This window comes from Amia ocellicauda, chromosome 20 (assembly GCF_036373705.1).
Source record: "Amia ocellicauda isolate fAmiCal2 chromosome 20, fAmiCal2.hap1, whole genome shotgun sequence".
In the NCBI taxonomy this organism is placed as follows: Eukaryota; Metazoa; Chordata; class Actinopteri; order Amiiformes; family Amiidae; genus Amia; species Amia ocellicauda.
Window position 1 is genome coordinate 20,023,151 of NC_089869.1, and position 20,550 is coordinate 20,043,700.

A 20,550-nucleotide genomic window follows, 5' to 3' on the forward strand; every position below is an offset into this window, starting at 1 on the left:
TTGGAATGGAAACACTGAAAATGGAGGGAAGAGTCTATAACACTTTTCTTGGAATGGGGGGGAGGGAGAGAAGGCAGTTGAATTTAGCAAAATAATGTCACCATCTAAAACAATAGGTTTCCAGTATTATTATTGCAGCAATTCACTTTAACTAGTCCATTCCAACACAGACAGGGACATGTCACTAAGCACCGAAATTATCCTGCAATAAAAGTCATGCAATCTGCAAACACTTCTCACAGAACCCCCCGCGTTGTTTCAGATGCGGTTATCTCTGAAGGGAGAGATAAACATGACATCATAAACAGGATGCCTATTACGTTTGTGTTCCCCAGATCAATGAGAAGGAATAATCGCGCGATTGTTACACGGTGTCATTTACGCGTTCAAAGTGAAACAGTCGCATGCTTCGGCGTTAAAGGGGGATCTTGCAACTGTAAAACTGTATTACAAGTGTTAGGCTCTCTCTTAAGAGATCCAATTAAAAATACACTTTACATTTAATTTTCACTTTAGCCAATGCAGAAACAAGGATACTTATATGTGGTGCACGGTATGCACGAATACTGACCACATCCGTCTAGTGTCGAACGCACCTACCAATTAGGAACACACAGGAAGGGGTAAATAAGACATAATTAGCCCTTCCTCCGTCACATACTTGAGCAGGGATAAGAAAACGAAGTGAGAATCGTGTAATTTGGGCAATACCGAGAGGCTGTTAGCACAAGGTTATGAAAGTCCCATTTATTTTTATAATGCAGAGCAAGGTAACAGGCCCAGGAAGTGGGACTACCCTTTAGTACTTGTGTTGGCTGATTTGTACACTACACTATCAATTAGACACATTTTCCTCACACACACAAACAGGGCTGAGGAAGAAGTAGTTGAGGACAGCGACTGACCTAACATGAGCAAACCTCGAAACGATGATATGATAAAAGAGTCCCACTGAGGAAACCAATCTCCAATTACCAGACCTAATATGAGACACTGTCTGCTCGTGATAATCTGAGGGTTACGATCTAAAGTCCAAAAGTCACAGCCTTGTAGTGGCCGCAACACCACTGAAGTGATGGGTGCAATAAAGCCTCCTTCAAAACTCATTCCATCATTAAACACACATCGTAAATGGAAGTCAACAAGGCAGTTTCTAAGCTCTTAAAAAACAAGCTTACAAAGCTACTGTCGATACTGTCCCTCCGATAAAACTTGGTTTAAGCCAATTTATGTCACTGGATTAGGTAGGTAAACACATCTAAAAGCAATTAACATCTAAACCACCACACAACGGCAGTTTATGGGACAGTTTACAGCTTTGTTTCTACAATAGACACATAAAATGATGCAAGACATTTCAATTAGCTTTGAATTATTAACCTTTCACTCGAAGAAAAGAATAATGCTTTAATTGTACGTTGATCTCCCGCAAAGCCTTTATTTCCATTTTGCCGGGCATATAAGATGGAAGTCTATTGCTTTAGGTATCACTTCAGTATATCAGATTATCAGAATTGATAAAGCACACAATAACCCAATTGTGACAAGAGACCCATGTAGTTTACTACCTCCATGTTTCAGCAGAGCAAATGAAACCGCATCTACAGCCCCATACTTTCCCAGTGCAATAAAAAATTATCAAAGATGCAATAAACAAAGAGAAATCCATAAAAGAACAGTCTGAAGACATGATATCATGGTTAGGATCATTAGATTTTTAAAATTTATTTATTTAGTTTTCCTAAAAGAAAAGGACTCTCCTCTACCACCAATATCACAGAATGATTATTGTGTGCGTTTTTAAAATCTCCGTTTCAGAGAGCGCAGGGCCTTGCACGGTTCTAGTGCTGTAATGCTGCCATGGAGAGCGATTGCAGCGAACACTGAACTAAAACTGTAATTTGCCTTACAAATTCCCACCTTTCCATAATGGATGGTGAACCCATTCTGTGCACAACACACTCGGACTCAGCTTCAGACACGCTACAGCACAGACATGGGTGCACACGCAAACTACTTTAATCCAGATTGGCTGCGCAAGTGCACAGGATTGTATAGGATCGGCATACCAACTGCATTCACCTCTCATTTTACGCAGATTAATACTTTGTCACAGTTCCGTGTTCGGCTCACGGGAGGGATGCACGTGCCGTGGCGACACGTGAACAAGGACACTGAATTAGGATTATGTTTTGTTTTCAGAGGATGAGATGACAATGATATGGTCGCCACATCTGGTAATGAGATCAGTGTAGTTTAAAATCGTCCCCGTTAAAGTCAGAAATACCGGCAAATGTAAATACCTTGATATTTCACACACAAGCAATGTCTGTAACAAATCTCAAAACAAGTACATCTATCAGAATAAATTGTCAGTGCCCCTATATGCTGATAACACACACGTACCCGATTATTTAAATGGGTAGAACAAAATATGTAGTGCATTTCCAGATAAAGGCCTTTGGATTTCACATCACAAATATTTGTCCTTCCTACACTTAATCAGATCTCCACTAGAGGGGCACGTAACATCATGGACTCCAGTTCTGCACCTGAAAGAAAGGTCTTCGCTGGAAACTAACGATATCTCGTCCAGATAAGCAAATCCATTTCCCCCCGTTTCTTTTCCAGACGCAGCACGCCTGCGGTTCAAACTACACAAATTCCGACAAACCGCAAAGCATTCCTGTAGGTGCAGTTCACGTGTCACTGAATTCCCGAAACGCGCTCCGTGCTGAAGTCTGATCCTCGTGGATAGACGTCAATAAAGGCCATTGCGCCATTATTGAGAGGTAAGGAAAGGCATCAGCAGACCTGCTTTAGGAAACAGGAGCATCAAAATGCATCAAAATCAGACCGTGTGTTTCAAAATCCACTCTAAAATGGATGCCTGCATAAAAAAAATAGATGCCAGGGCACGAATAAAAATATACAATTGAACACAATCATGTTTTCCAGCTCAAAATGTACATCTTTTTATTGAGGGATAAGACAAAAACAAACCAAAAAAGTGTTTCAAGGGCTTAAGGCTTTCTAGTGATTTTAATTCTTTGCCAATAACCTTCTCTAACTGAAGGCACGGCTCGCCATTTTTCATACAGCATGGGCTGAGAGCAGCTTGAGAAAAAAAAAAAAAGCGAGACCTTGCAACACACAGACTTGTTTGGTTGGTTGCATCCTCACAATGGCAAATGAAAGAAATCCAGACGCAGGTGCTTCCTGTGAATGTGCGTTCCTACACGAGGACGTCTGCGTTGCGCTCCCACAGGCCACTTCCACCGCGACCCTCGTGGATACCCTCATGCAACCGGCAAAGCTGCAGCACAAACACCCACAAACGCCGCCTGAAAGCAGGGCAGGCTGCTCTGACGGGAAGCGGCGGTTTGTGTTTGGATTAAGTTGGAGTGCTGAATAACCCCTGCTTTTACTTCCAAGGGCGATTAACTTATGTGACCAGCTATACACTCGAGCCAGATTGCACCATACCTCACAATCAGGGCAACAAAAGGACACGTAGGCCTAATCTTTGCACAGTTCCTTGTTTTAATACATTTCTGCAGGGATGACAGGAGACCGCAGGCAACGCTGAGTGATAACGCTCGACTGAGACCATAGGCCCAGATCCAAATTCTCCTGCGACTCTTCAATCTGAGGATGATTACAGCCTTCACAAATCACTGCATAAAACATGAGTATGAGTAAAGGCCACGAGGAGAACAAGCACAGTCTGCTGGTCTTCAGATGCAGCAGCAGAGACGCCGATTGTTTAGACCACAGTCAGACCTTATAGCGCTGTTTTCTGACACTGTACCGCAGTAGACTTCAGGAGAGCCAAGCCCCCTCAAAAGACAAATTAAGGGCCTGATGGAAATGCTATTTCTAACCACCACAAAATGATTTCAGCAAGTCAAGGTCAGACAGTCCATCAGTAGTGGACTAATTTGACTTTGCTTGCCAGATGACATCGTTTCTCCAGCGGCCCATCGCGTCAGTTCTATTGTGGCGGCACAACAATGCTTTAGCGGTGAAACGGACTCATTAAACGTATCTGTTGTTGTCGTTACTGCTCAATTCTTTGTCCTGCTGCTAAATAGCACTTGCTCGGCTTTCCTGCATGTGCAAATCCTGTAAATTGTTCTCACTAATAGTATCCTGTTTCTATGTGCAGGAAAGGGCTGCGCGCAATTTTTCAGTTAACATTGCTTCCTATAGCCGGGGTCAATACACCCTTGTAATGACACTGCCGTTATCATTGTGCACGAGGATAAGCCCGGTACATCATGAACTGTGGTTAATGGACATCCTCTACACACAAACTCTGGCTGTTAATCAGCAGCCCCATATTTGCAATAGGTTTCCTCCTTCCTGTTTTTAGTTTGCAGACTAAAAGGATGTATCTTCCTGCCAACCCCCTGCTGCTGCAGAGCGAGATAAAATAGGGAACTACAGTCAGAGACCTGAAATAATACGGCAACTCAAGGCTAGCTTCAGCCAACCCTTTCAAGGTTCAAATAAAAAGCCCACACCAAAAGCTGCCCGATGTCAACTGGCGTGGCAATGCCAGGAGAAGTCTGAGGGCACCGGGAAGCATTTAGAAAGAAAGGGCAGTCAATTCACACTTGTCGAGCGTGGCCTTATCGTGAATTGTCAACAACAGCCATTAAAAACTGCTACACCTAAAAGACTGAACAATAATCCACTACAATCATGAAGTGATCTATAGCAGACATTGCTAGGTGATAACCTATGTCGCTCTTTTTCACACAGTACGACTGGATAGGAATGGGCACATACTGGGACTTCAGCTAATCATGTCCGTATTTATTTAAAGTGCCTCTAAATCCATCGGAAATCTTATTATTGCTGGAAAGACCAAAGTGACTGTCTCAATACTTTCCAAGTGAAACAGGCATTGTGTTTGTCATTTTCATGAATGTCCATAAAATCTGCTCGAAAGATTAAAGAAGTAAAAACACAACATATAGGCCTATAAGGATTCAGGCCTAGTCGATTAAATGTACCCGACTGGATTTTTATAGACTTACAACAGACTCATTCGGCTCCTTGCATTTGCACATAAAACCAATGTTGTTAAGTATCAAAATACATTTATTTGAAAGGCTGCCATTTCAATGATTTTAGTGTTTCTTTATAGATCAATTCAAGTTGTTGAAGAGAGAGAAGACAAAGTCTGTGTTTGAGAATGAGCATTACGCATCGCTCGCTTTAGTGGTTTAATTATACTTTCAAAGTTCATAAAACAAGGTTAAATCATTTACTCCTCTACTTATTTTCCCATTACTCAGAGCCTGCGTACAAGGAATTGCTCCACTTTCAAAGGCTTTCAACTGCTCACGATCGGGTCGTTTTGTGAGGCCCGGAGAAAAGGTACAAACTCGCTTGTTAACGTTAAGGACGATTCTATGGTTTGTCCTCTAGCAATTCTTATTCAAATAACCAGCTGATAAATCACGGAAATATCCGGAGCTTTAATCACTAAAGGGAAATGTGCAGTGCTTTACCCTTGAAGGGCCTTGTTCTTGTCATAGAATTAAAAACATAAAAATACATTTAAACCTGGGAGAATATAAAGTAGGGATTCAACCCACTTTTGATCAGTTCTGTTTTTGTTTTTTACCTTTAGACTACAATTAAAACTAAAATTGAATCTGCAAATGACTATATGCTTGAGAGGTTCAGATAATGTGAGTGATTTTATATCAATAGTGATTAAGTCAATGTGTAACTGCTACAGGCCATTTAAATGGCTTTGAGGCTATTAACCTTATTGAATAGGCGTGATTATCTCTTAGTTTGTAAAATAAGCAGGGGCGGCTCTTAAACTGAAGATCTGTCTTCAAAACAGAGAGCATGCTTGAAGGATACTTCTTACTCGGAGGAGATTCTCTCTGCGTATACTTAATAGACCAGCTTTAGGAGAGTAAAACCTGCATATCGAAGAAACAAAAAGAGAAGAGGAACAAATCGTGTCTGTCTCATTGCTTAATCTTCAAACTATTAACATTTGAAGTCACCATGCATGGGCCTGCAGCTTTTGCAAACGTGTAAAAGGGAAAGTATTGACCGTTGTGTGAGAATTAACCTCAAAGCACTTTGACCGTAAAGTAAAAATATGTAACCACAAAGAAAGCAAATCGTATAGAGAGCCTCCAGAAATTGAAATAACAATGCTATGGAGAGAAACGTGAAAAACTGGTATCTGAATAGTGTGCGTTCGCGAAACAGGACGGGATGATTCACCTGCACAGATCTGAAACGACAAACTGCAACTCGAACAAAAGATCGCAAGCCAGAGCGGTTTTATACAGAGCAGCACAGCCTCACCTTTACATTCGCTCACTGATTGTGCTGCCAGAAAAGCCTGTTGCAAAGCTGGAGCGCATTAAGGCAGACAATCATGAAGCCATTTTTGAAAGTGAAATGATGAACCCCAATGTTTCGCAGGGCACAAGCGTCTAAGTGTGAAGAGCAGTAGGAGAGGTGTAATCACTCCTTTGCCCGAAACAACCGTTTGTAACTTGGCTAAAGCAATCTACAGTACATCTAGTGTGCCTTAGTTGAAGGTTAGAGGTTTATTTTCCATGCAAAGAGATTATTTTAACAGGAAATGGTCTTTATTATTATTACTGTTGATACCACCAGCCAACAAATGTGTTTAATGTAAATCTGGGCTGATGAGTCACCTGTTTTCTGCACCTGTCTTGGATTTCATCTTTTTTTAAATCGAACTTCAATCCAGAGAAAAACTTGTTTTATAGCACTTACAATAAGATGTACATAAGACAGCTCAACATTTTCCAGCAAATTGCAGTTCCAAGCATCTGTTTAATAACCGTCACATAAACAGCATCTATTAGTAGGGTGGAAATAAAAAGACAACGTCACAAAACTCCAGCGCAGGCTGCGCAAACTCACACCGAAACTACATTTAACAGAAAATCATGAAGCTTGTCTGCAAATCAGGGCAACTTGGTAATCGTGACCTACTTTTCAGAGTGAAATGAGTGCAAGTCACTATCTCCTTGTTTAGCCCGGTGCTCACCTCAGAGCCACTTTAAATTATAATCACACACAGAAAAACATGCATCTAAATAATTTATTATCAGGTTATTTTGTTCACAGCGGCCATATATACATAGTCACTCATGATTCACTTGGGTGCATCAAACAAACTACCCAACAGACATGCAAAACAATGAACAGAGCCAAATTTTAGGAGGATTTGGAGCTGTGACCTTATGACGACATGGCAATAGGAGAGCACTGAGCTTAATTCACACATGAGCTATAACCCCAGGTCAAACCGTGTCGGGCACAGGCTAATTTTCTGTCCTAAACAGTACCACCAGCTCCTCATTATCAGGGTAAATACAAACTGCTCACATCTGACAAGGTACAACACACGCCATACCTCAGATCAGGACAAAATGGGGTCATTATTTATTCATTTGGCTTTGTAAGAGCATATAAGACATCACCCACCCAGATGCTATGTGGATTTGTCTGAACTTTTACACAACCTAATCAAATCTCAAAGATGAGCAAGCCTTATCCTATTTAATCAACTCTAAACCTAAAGAGGTATTTTACTTCCAAATCACCCCTTCACAATCTCATCTGCCATCATCAGTAATGCACCGAGATGTGGGTGGTGCATTTGGTCACCCCGGATCAAAACCTGGATGGAAAGCACGTTACTGACAATAGCAGATGAAAATAACTGGCTACACTGTGGACAGATGGGCTGCAAAACGCAGCGCTTCCCTGCATCCCCACTGATCCAGCTCCCTCCACTGCGCCCAATGCAGATGTCCCTTTTATTGCAGAAACTGCCCGGCTTTTGATGCTCATTTAATCCAACTCCAGCATCTCATCTTGTGCGGGCAGTCAGAGTCTAATGGGGGTCTTCCCCTCATAATGCATCAATAAAAATGCAAAGGTTATCCAAACACCTGATTTGTGTCTAATGCAACAACCTTGAGCTCCCAGCATCCAGCCACACCCACACAATGACAGTTTCTGCGAGAAATGCTCCGACCCCGACCCCCTTGAGCCAGTGGTGGAGAGGGGCTCTGCTCACGCCTCAGCGGGTAAATGACATGGTGGTCTCTATACATGCATACGGACCGCTACGTACAGAAACAACGGTCCTCCGGCCCATGGCTGTGAATGCGCCTCTCATTGAAGCGCAGCTCCCATATTTCGCCTTTGCGCCCTGCCCCATCTCTCAGCACACCCCCATATCAATAAACTCATTTCGGGGAGACTTTAGCGCAAACTGCGCAATTTAAACCGGGCCGCCCTGTTTCCCAGCGCGTTAGAAACACGGAAGCGAGCGCAGCAGCCGCCGCAGCCCGGGCGCTCATCCCCGCACCGCCGCCGCCAACAAAGGCCCGGCCGGACAGCCGCCGCGCCGCCGCCGAACGACACCCCTGTGCGGGCCGAGGCCGCCACAAACAGCCGCTTTTCTCCATACCGGAGCGTGGGGCCGACGCAGGCCGTGTCGGTGCTCTCGATCTCCTGCAGGATCCGTTCATGCTCCGTGATACTCTCCAAGGTTTCGCTGTCCGCCATGTTTGTTGTGCTCTCGGCGACACAGTGACACTGCGGGGAGAGAGGCTGCGCCGGGCGGCCGGCAGGGGGCGGCGGAGGGCCGAGGCGCGCAGGTGTCCGCTGGAGGGAGAATGGCTTTTCCGGGGTTTGTTGCAGGAGTCCGTTATTTATAGCTTATGGCAATACATGTCATGAACTTATAGTGTGCATTGTGCAGAGTATAAATATATATCTCATGCAGCACTGTTGCCCATTATACATATATATGCATTCTTATATAGGCTAACAGAAAACTGTGCACATTCCTGCAGGCAGGTTTGACTGCAAGTTTCTCCCCAGGCAACTACTAATGTGTTTACACAAGTTTGACTGATCAGTGAATTTATTTTTACACTGAGTTTATTTCATTAAGTTTAAGTTGATAGACAGGCTTTAATATACAGTAGGCTATAATAATATCTCAAGTCACTACCAGAAGAACAGGCTACTAAAATCCAGTTTTGTATGAATGCGTGCTGTAAGATTGGAGTCTATTCTTTATCCATTCCTGATTTTCACTATTATCTATCAAGTTGATCGTATTATTTCAATGACACTGCTGGAAGAAGTTTGGCCTTCTTCAAAGAAACTGAAACTCAAGACTTTATCAGATGAGACAACACCCGAACCCAATGAGTAATCCAGCCCTGGCAATTAAGTCAATATTGGTTTTAATTCCAGTCCTCTCCGGGGATGAGACAACCCCAGCATGCGCTGAATTGTTTTCCTGCATAAAAATAGCCTACTCACACAATGGCTGCTATTATACAGCACACCCGGGCTGTGATTTATGGAAGTCCTGTACTTTGGTTCGAGTGTCCTACCGGGAACCGCCCACGGGCTTTGTGTGTTTAATGATTACTCCACACAAGTCCACAGTCCATTCTCTGCTCTTCACTTGGGCTATTTTCTCTTCATCTGAAATGCCACTACAGTTGAACAGTGCATTGTCACATGCATTATCCCTATATCCACACTTACCATTATAAGTAGGCTACTTCAGCTTTAGATGTCCATCTTTAAATGGGGTAAATTGTGTTCCCTACCTTAAAGTTGTCCCCATAGGCAGATCCAGAGATTCTAATTCTGCAAAAATGTTTCCGTACACTTTCTCATCTCCATGTTCTTCATCCGAGACACTCGGGGGTAACGGCTTTGTGCTTTCCTTGGCCATGGCTGGATTTTCTGAGCAACAGAAAGAGGCTGGGAATAAACTGGGCAGTTAGAGCTACCTTAGTCAGCAGAAAACAGCCGCTGAAGCAAAGAGCCGCCCTTGTGATCTGCAGGACTTTGAATCCAAGAAAACTGTCTTTGTTGCATTTTTTTGTAGAAAACATTTTTAAAAAGACATAAAGAGATGAGAATAGTGTAATTTAGGCTTTTATGTAACAGTGACTATGTTTAAATTGGATGCACAAAACTCTCTTTTTAATCTCGCCTTAGTTTTATTATTTTTTATTGTAATACAGATTGTGTTTACTTTTGGTAGCAGTAGTAGCCAACAATCATTATGAAAAGGCCATAAATGATTAAATAAATGTTCTCACACTGATGTTGCAGTTTAAATAACTAAAACATAGACGATATACATATTTATGCTAAAATTGAATTCGATTTTTTTTTTTTAATAGGTTTAAAAGTTGTAAAGGGAGATTGTAAGACACTTTTTTTATTTTTGACCATGTTTTTTCGTTAATAAAACCTAAACTGGTTTTCAAAAGAAGCACTTAACAATGGGTTTCCTTACTGCATTGACAAAAACAAGAAGCCGGTCGTGATTACACACACCAGTGCAGAGGAAATGTTTCTGGAGTACAGGAACACCAGACGGGCAGACAGCATTGTGAGTTAGAGCTATTTTGCTGACATGCTCTCAAAGGTCATTTATCAGGCGGATACAGTGTCAGTCCTAATGATAAATCCGAGTAAAAATACCCAAATAATAGCACTGCCGTGATCCCGAACGCTCCTCCTCGGGGGGTGCTGAGTATTAATGACATTTTCTTTCTTTCTCTTCCTTTTACTTTCTCACGTTTAAGGAGTTTTCTTTGATTGTGCCGTGGGTGTGTTCTCCTGCTGGACCTTGACTCTGCGCCGGCTGGTAAAGAGACGAGGCCGTGTTGCTCACCGTTACATTTCGGGTAGCTTTGGCACTGGGTCTGAATGTTAAGGCGTGAGATTGTGATTTAACTGAAGAAAAAAGTTTCAGCAGGCAAGCAGACTGAGGAGTTGGCACCTGCCTTGGCAGATCAGGACAGTTTCCTTGATGAAGCGGCACAACACATTCCCTTGTGAGGAAATTCTTAAGCATGTTGAAAACAATACACATAGTACAGTGTGTCCTGCTTTTTTCTTATTTTTCACAAATTGCTTTAAGTACATCATTGTGTTGTTTTTTTCTCTCCACATTATCATGTTATCCTTGTTTGAACGTTAAATGATTTCAGCACACTTGATTATTCTTTAAACTTTCCTTTTCACACTAGCTTATATATTTATTAAAACTAAGCTTCAATACATATATTACATTATATTAATGTTTTATAGTAATTGTGTGTTTGTGAATATGTTTGAATTGGATCTATATTTGGATATGGATGGTGCACCATGAAATTATATGTTTTTTGTTGTTTGTTTTTTAATTAAGATGGAACAAAATCTGAATTATGATTAACGACCAAAACCATAAAAAATGGTTCATATTCAACATAAATAGGGTTAAAAAGACAGATCTTTGCACATTGTGAAAAGGAGAAACTCAGTTAATAGTATACAAGTAATTAATGGTTTGGAATAAGGAAGCACATATACAAATTACACTATTGCACTAATATAGTATTGTATTCTCACGAAAAGCACAGCTATGAATTCACAGGTCTGTGACAGTGTCTGACACATATTCTAACTTTGAAGACGTTTGTCAACCAAAGTCTTCTTCAGACCCACTAACTGTCAGGTTTCTTGATTAAAGCCTGTGACTATTTATAAAACTGGAAATGAAAGAGCTGGGTTATCCTTTGACTCATTGTTTGACTTTGACAAAACAAAATACTCTAGTTTACACTTTGAGGAGAAAGCCTTTGTAAACCCGCTTCACTGTCTGAGCTGCACATAGACCTTTCTCTGGCCTGTGTCTGATTCAAACAGTCACACAATCCCCCACATTGTCCTAACAAAGGAGTCGTCCCTTCTGGCATTGATAATAACATCGGACTACTAGTATTTGTTACCCCCGTCTCTTAGAGATCCCTAGATTGAGCAGACCTTGTGCTGTAACCAGAACCAAAACTCTAGACAGTTTTGATAGCTTAAGTTGGTCTTTAATGAGACATGGATACATCCTCAGTGTTTGCAGTGAGCCGAGTTCAGAGTTTACTGTCTTCCCTGTCAATCCAGAGATTAGATAGTTTAGTTAGGCTCCTACCGACTGACCAGGTAAAGGACTCTGTATTTGTTGACTGTCTGGAATCAATATCAAAGCTTTGAGGTCGTGCCTGACATGTCAATAAAGAACATCACTTTTGGTACCTTGATATCTTTGCTTACATGGTGCTTGTACCCTTGTTTTTGTTTACTTGGCTGTCTAACGTAGGAAAGCAATACAACAATATTCCAGCAGAGGGCGCCTGGAGAGAATTGCTTGTGTGTAATTTATAGAGTATTATTATGTGTCATTAAGTAGATAAGTAAGATGTGAAAGAGTAAACAACAACATTAATAATCATCATCATCATCATCATCATCATCATAATAAAATAAAAAGATCAGCAACAACTAAATAATGCATTATACTAACTGCATGTAGTTTGCCTTACAAATTGCGTTGTAAGCGTTCACTTTATTTCCATTTGTTGCTGTATCTTGTACTGAATTTTTTTTTTACTTATTGCATTATGCTATAGGAGCTCCGTGCTGTATTGACTATGAAAAGTGTGACTTTTTTGCAGCTCCCAGCAATTGATTAAGGTATCTTCCAAATAAATGAATAAATAAGCATTATCACAATATATACAATGACTGCTATTGATGTTGTGGGGTTTTAAATACACTGCACAATACAAAATAAAATCAACAATCCCTGTGAACGAATAGATATTTCTAATGAAAATCTTCATTTAATCTATCTTGACTCACCTATAGCTCATAACTGACTACTTTATAAAAGCTTTTCACTTCAAAAAACTATTCTTGTATGGAAGAGGTCCAATCTGAATATGTGTGTGTGTGTAAATTTGATGAAGAATCATTTTCTGTATAAAATGACTGTGCAATATGCAGACAGAATAGCATGTGCTGTTTGTGTCCATGAGCTGAAATAATCCTAGTGCCGGCTCAGGGCAGGGTCACTCTGGCAGTGCGTTTCTCGCTCTTCTTCAAGAAAAAAAAGAACGAACACTGACACTGTACATTTCCTGTTTTGAAACTCTTTTTCCACTTACAAGAGTAAGTGCCGGACTCAAGAGAGCCCAAGCCCCTGAAAGCTTTTTGTGTACAAAGCTATTGTCAGTTCTGTGCAATGGAAGGGCAATAAAAAGGTACTTGAGGAACATTTAGATCTCTTCTCTGACGAATTACAACACTGTGAAAGCTTCTCACCGGAGCTCACAGACATATCCACGATAAAGTGTCATTCGTAAGAGAAGGCACCGCGGCCTGAGAATGAGTCTCACATGAAAAAGAGGTTTCCATCATTTGATTGCCACATTAATCACAATATTTGACTGTGGAACAGTCCCGGAGTTTCAAAATTATTATTAGACTCTTCTAGGCAGCTCTGAAAGTCTGTTAAGTGTGTTGTCTATAACCAATACAACTCCAATACAGCTCTATTTTAACATAAATAAGTTAAACTGAATAAGGACCTCTGCTGAAGACGAGTGTTAAACTGGGCACTATTGCAGACTGCGATGACTTGAGATCACTCGCAGGAAACAAGGGTCCCTGAGTGCTTATGTTGCCTGCAACGGAATACAAACACAATAATAATAATAATAATAATAATAAGAAGAAGAAGAAGAAGAAGAAGAAGAAGAAGAAGAATCGAGTGTGTTCTTAACAGAAAGGAAGATAACAGTCAGTGTGAAGACATAGGTTGGGCCTTTAATTCTGTTAGCCTATTTTAGTAAAAGCTACACTAACATCTGCAACAATATTTATTAACCTGAGACAATATCCAGTGTCTTCTGCATGTCAGTCTCACAGGACAGGTAGTATTCCTCGAACCATATTAAGAAGGTGATTGTCTTTCTTATTCAGCATCTGATTTCACTACTTGTAAACTAACCTGTTTTTTTTTTCCTTCTTTTTCTCTAAACCACTCAGCATTGTCTGACTTCACTTTTAATAGTCAAATGTGTTGTGAAATGGCCTTGCAGTGCTTCTGTATGAATTTGGAAAGGAGAAGTGAAACTCTGCTTTCTGAAATTATACAAAGTGTTTAAAACCAGTGCTTCAATAAGCCCCTCAACAGCAACAAAAAAAAGATCTGTCATCTTCAGATAGACTTTGTTTTCGTACAAGGGAACATATGCAATAAAGTGATAGCAAATCCTATGGGTCTGCTCTTTTGATGAGCAGGGAGCACAAAGGCTTCTCTTTTAATGCAATCTGATCATATGATGAAGCCCTAAACAAACTACAACTGTGAGGAAGTGATAAACAGAACTTCCTGTAGCAAGCTGCCTAAGATAACACTTTCCATGGACTGCAAAGTAAGTCAAGGTTCTTAGAGAAATGAAAGGGAGTTTGACTGCAGCAATTCAGTCCTCGGGACACAATGTATCCAATGTTCAAAAACAGGGAAACGGACTCATTTCAAGTTAAACAGAAATTATAGCTCAATTAATATGACTGAAAAATTCAGTGAGATATTTAAGTTATCACAGCAAGTGAGACGTAACAGTATTGCAGTAAATTACCCTAGTAAAATCCAGTGTATTTTCAAAATAATTATAATTTAGGGAATACCCTATTAGCTCACCCAGAAATGATTTAACTATCCAAATAACACTATCTGTTTGCAATCTAAACATATTTCTGAAGTCTGATTTCAAAAAACACAAAATGTGCCAAACCGTTTCGGCCTTTAAAAGAATGCAGCAACCGTGCCCGACCCCAGAGTTCAGAAAACAATGCCACTGCCGTCACTGAACCACGTGACCCTGAATAACCAATCAGATCCGCAGAATGAAAGCAAACAAATAAAATAAAGCATAGCCTCCAAATATGTGTTACAAACTTGAATCGAATATATTTTCCTGAGGAACAGACCACTTAAGGCAAAGCAAAAGTCACTCGAACTGCCTGCTCACCCGGCACCAAAACAGGAAGTCCTTTTACCTGAAGGAAACAGGTGGCTAACTAGCAAATTCAAATATCGAACAGTGGGTGCACTAGATACCCAAGGGAATGGCAGGAAATAATTTACCTAGTATGTCTTGCTATTGCTTTCTTATATTAACTGGCAGGCCTTTTAATACTGCAAGACTGTTTAGCATATATCTGCGCCTGTCTGAACTGTTGACCTAAAACACACGCCCCAAGACTGGTGCAGCCGGGGAAGAGGCAGAATGAAATAATCTACGATGATGCTAAATGAGACATGTTATGACATTGTTATAAAATAGAGAAAATGAGGTAATAAAATCAAATCACCCTAGAAATCTGTTTCTTGATGTGGTTTGCATTCAGAAAGGGCCTACTAATCAAGTAGCCATTAGTCAATGTCCATCTGTTCGCTGGGATGAAACGGTGTGTAGTGGTCTGCCGGTAAGCACTCTGAGAGTCATTCACTTCAGGTGTTGTTTAAAAAGCAGGCAGGTAAGTACGAACCCTCTCAATCCCTCAGTTGTTTTTTTCTGAGACAGGGGTGTGCCCTGGTTATTCTAAAGATGCCTGAATGACTTTGTTCACTTAGGTGCTGTAGCCAAAGAACTGAGTCTCCTAAATCTGCAGTGGATCGCTTTCCTGTTCCTTTTTTCTTTGTAGTTCGCCATCAAAAAGTGATCTCTGACCTTTCAAGATATGAGTTTTTCAATGAGAATTTCCCTTTTTGCAGGGATTGCTATTACGAGGGGAATGGACACCAACCAAGCTATTTATACGACTTTCTCAAACATTGGAAGCTGAGTGGTAGAATGTGTAGATAAATTATATATATTAAAATGCATTTAAATTTCAGGCAACAAAAGGAGAACATTTTAAATAGGAGTGTAGACTTACTATAGGCACTTGCAAACGTATGGCTTGTCTTATATATTGATATTTAATTGATCACTGTTATATTTAAATGGATTTGTGCAAACTGATTATATTACTATTGGTACTTTCTTTTTAAAATTACTCATAAAGACATAGGTGCAGGAGTTAATGGTTAACGTAAATGACAAACTCTTTTCACTTTCTTTTAATGATATATTTCAAACTATCCAATATTTTCAAGGATAATTGTACAGACAGGCCGAGGTGATACGACAGGGCCATAACCACTGATAACATTTACCTTGTTTAGTTTCACAAGACCAGTATCTCTGCTGTTATTTACCGAGAGGTCTGCAAACAGTTCTTCAGAGTATACATCGGCAATGATTTCAAACACGCACTGATGTGTTTAGTAGGTTTTTGTGCGGGCGGCTATGGAAACACATACAGGAGATAGGGTTTTAAGTGTTGCTAATATTCCAAACACAGGCTGAACTGAATGCCTCCCCCCCTTCCATCTGCAGACGAACAACAACAAAGGGCTCGGCCTTTACTGATCTCAAAGCGTGATTGGGAACAGAAGGTCCAGTTTACGAATGCTGTAAATATACAGGGCCGAGGCTGTGTTTAAAACACACACCAGTACCCTGCGGATGATAGGTCTGTTCTGCTCCCTATCTCGCGGATCGGTGGGTTGCTATCCTCCTGCAGACGCTGAAGGACAGCAGGTGTCAAGCTTCTCTCTCGACTCCTCCTCGGCCCCACACTGGGACCTTTCCAAGAGCCGGGGTTTGCTGGAAGTGGGTGCTGTGTGGATTTCAGAACATTGCGCCATAATGTGACTATTATCCACTTACAGTGAGGTCCATAAATATTTGGACAGTGACACAATTGTCATTATTTTGGCTCTGTACGCCCCCACAATGGATTTGAAAGGAAACAATCAAGATGTGTACTTGGTTGGTTGCAAATCCTTTGCAGTCAATGACTGCCTGAAGTCTGGAACCCACAGACAGCACCAGCTGTCTTGAAGTATTGAAACCAAGTATTGAAACTCACAATTCAATTCATGATTATGTTCATTTGTGCAAATACTTTTGAGACCCTAAAATTGGGGGGAGCACATATAAAAATGTGTGTAATTCCTACACCGTTCATCCAATTTGGATGTAACTACCCTCTGATTAAAAATGAAAGTCTACACTTAAAATGCACCTTTCAAATCCATTGTGGTGGCGTACAGAGCCAAAATGATGACAATTGTGTCACTGTCCAAATATTTATGGACCTAACTGTATCTTAATGATGGCCCTTCGATCCACCTGCTGTAGACACCTGTCCCAATGTACACCCGTCCTTGATGCCCCTTTGCAAAAGATTCTCAGAGGCATCCATGATAAATTCAGCACTCAAGATCAGCAAGTCAACGCAACCTTTTCACTCTAAATCCTTAAAAGTTATTTGATGTATTATCCTTACAATTGCTTTTTATTTGAAAGTGATAGTGATGAATTTGTCCTAATAGGATTAATAATGATGGAAGAGGTGAAACGATGCTGTGATAGTAAGCCTTGAGCTCAAACTACCACACCTGTGATAGCATCTCAGGATTTTCTAAACATATCACATTGACAGATGATACGCTGAGACTTGGCATCTATCTGGCCACAGAGGATCTCAAGGGGCGCAGGGGTAGTGCAGAATAAAGGAACAAGATGAAAATGTTTTGGTAATTTTGAAAAAGTGTTTCGGTGGTTTCAGGATCAATGATGGGTTGGGTTTTTGAGATCAGGAAATAAACCCCCTGAGGGAACATACCAGCTTGCAAAAATATACTACGGTTTAATCCCCAATGGGCAAGTATCTACTTTAGCACTATATAGAGATAACGACAATATATCATGAGGGAATTGTGAGAGAGAGCTGTGGAGAAGTTAGCACAACAAAATGGTTGCCTTGTAAAGTTAGATTAGACATCCTAAATCAGTGCAATAATCCTCCAACTCTGCCGTGTGATGTGTGAACCCTTTAGCAGTGTGACCGGCATGGTAGGGAAAGTGTATTTATTAAGGTTGTCTGTTCTTTAGGAGTCACATGGTGTCAGAAATCCCACCCACAGCACCTGAGCTGTGAAATGAGATGATGCCATTCAGAAGATGTCCACTGCCTCGTCATGTGACAGCCAAGACTGACAATGAATGAGGTGGCATGTCCTAAAATGCTCAAACAGCGGGGTTACTTCACTCCTGAGTTCTCTGCTTTCTTTTCGAAACTCCATTGACAGATTGGCTGCACTGGGCAGTCTCCCAGAATCCCCCACTACTTGGGTCCCAATTAAGGGAGTTTCCTTACATTTTCATCTTTGTTTTTTCAGTCCTTGGCATTGCGAAAAGGAAGCAAAACAAATTAGCAGGCATTGTTCGGAGCCTCTAGCTCTCCCAATAACATTATTTGTGGAAACATACATGGAAGAATAACTTCCTGAGTGAAAAAAGATGAAGTGTCTTTTGTAAGCACATATTCCTGCCCAGTACCCGGGCGCGCAGCAGCGGATGAGTCAGGGTCTACACTTTTGCAGTCTTGGTGTTGGAATGTGCAGTGAGCACACTGCTGGTAAATCCTTCACTGCTGACAGAAACAGGAAAAAATAAAATGACTCATGTGGAATTTTCTTATGTCTATTCCTATGTGCAAATTAAAAAATACCAATAACAGGATATGTTCTTCGCACAAAGCAATTTTTCACTTGACCTCTGTTAGAATACCCGACTGCCCATGAAAAAGACTTTTGAATCACAGTATGACTACTACTTTGCAAGCACTAATTTAAATCTACAAATATACCAGTGTTAGGGAAAAGCTTGCAACAGGTTTACACAAGCAAATTACTTGGATATAAGGGGAGATAGAACCTGATTAGGCATCAAATAAACCAATACTTGACCATGCATTTTGTCTTTTAGATGAAGCACAAATGAGTCAGTTCACTGGACAGAGCAGCAGTTAAGCATGAATGTAGGACTGAACTGTTTTTGGAGAATTAGCCCAGGGAGTGACCTGTCTAACAACAAAGGGTTCATACGTTTTAAAAATAATATTATAAAAGAAAGAAAACATTTGTTAATGATTACAAGGGAGCTGACCATCAAGTTCAACAAAGATTTCTGGTGCAGCCTACGGACAACTTGTCTTGAGTTTAAATCTGAAGTGAAATTCTGAAATTTGGAAATGTTACATTTATGTTGCATCAGTAAGAGCTTCCTTTATTATGTATTAGATCTTGATAGCTCTGGTCAATTGACTGTTGTGAAAATACTGTGATTGCCTATCTGTATTCATTTTCTTTTTTATAAAACACAAACCCATTGTAACTTTTTACTCCATGCTTTCCGGCTTTCGGTGTAATTCAAAATCATGCCCAGCTGCATCTCTGGTGCCATTATTAGACCGGACGCCAGAATAGCAAATCCTCAACTGTCATTACTTACTCGGGCTCCTGATAACAAGCTCTTGTCGCCCAATCACACGCAGATGACACCTCTTCCTACAAAATATACCAGCGCTAGGAAGTTGCTTGCACTAAGTTATTTTAAGGTTGACCAATTCACTGAAATCTAGCTAGAGTCTGCTTGTGATTAACTTGCACTACATGTGACACAAAGCAACCAGCTAATGATGCTTTCTTACTTAATTTTAACATAATGAAATAAGTTTTAATGCTAAATTGATTTGATTCTTTCTATGTGGATCAAGTGTCCAGGTCTAAATCTGCTCCAGAGGTCCATACTTCAAAACCGTCTGTGATGGAAGACTTTGTGGCATAAACATAAACTTTTGTATTTTTGTATTCACCCTTAAGAAAATGTGTGCCTACTTTGAAGCCAACCTAAGAGCATTTAACTCAATTTTTCACAGTACATAACAACACAATACCTTCCTCTCTCCTGCCTCCCTGCCCTAATCTTCCCGTTCTCTCCAACCTTGGCTTGTTTTGATGGGATAGAACCGTTTCTGCATGGACAGGGTTCTGAATATTTAACTTTTTAAATAATTGTTCCTATACGTGTCCCACGCAACCTGATTAAAATGATAGCAAAGAACATTAAAAAAAAACACACCATTCACATAATTCTGCAGTTTACACAACCACAGCTGTTTCCGCACAATTCAACCATAAAGTTCAAATGAAAACTGAAAACCCTCTTGCAGCTAATAGAGCACATCTACTTAGATATGCTGAGGAAAAGCTTTAAAGCCATTATCTTCCTCTAGCCTGACAAGGGCTCTTTATTTGTTTAACCTTAGGGTCAGTGTTTTAGGCCACTAGACCACTGATTTTGTTCCCTACAATTTTTAATTAAGTCAACGTATACGATATGCTGCACTTCCTAATGTTTTCTTGCCAATGCAACAGACATTGAATCAGATCATACAAATTTCAATCCCAGTCCAGTTTGTTAACAGCAATCCATGACTTTAATATAACTCTACAACTTTAATGTGCTTTGAAGGTCTGTAATAAAACACAGGTATAGATTTTGTTTTAATCCATCATTATTGAAATTCAAATACACTTGATGTTTCAAGTGTCAACATTAAGCTGTGCCTACATCCTTCTTTATGATTAAGTACATTTTTAAGGTGAACATTTACATTTGAAGCAGAAATCAATAGATTTTCCACAACAACAAAGCCTTCCATCACAAAAGACTAGCTGATAGTTACCAATCAATAAGC

General features: G+C 40.5%; 1 protein-coding gene across 4 annotated transcripts in view; it reads right to left on the reverse strand.

Moving 5' to 3' along the window:
- The window catches only part of exoc6 (exocyst complex component 6), a 57,008-nt gene extending 47,207 nt beyond the window's left edge, over positions 1–9,801 (reverse strand). For 2 of the 4 annotated variants that reach the window (XM_066693629.1, XM_066693628.1), the window contains exon 1: positions 9,660–9,801. In XM_066693629.1, coding sequence (XP_066549726.1) covers positions 9,660–9,787 — 128 coding nt within the window. In that variant the 5' untranslated portion in view covers positions 9,788–9,801. Of the gene's footprint in view, positions 1–8,497; positions 8,644–9,659 lie in introns of those variants that run through there. The other 2 variants (XM_066693631.1, XM_066693630.1) reach the window with 1 other exon arrangement.
- Positions 9,802–20,550: the final 10,749 nt, after the last annotated feature.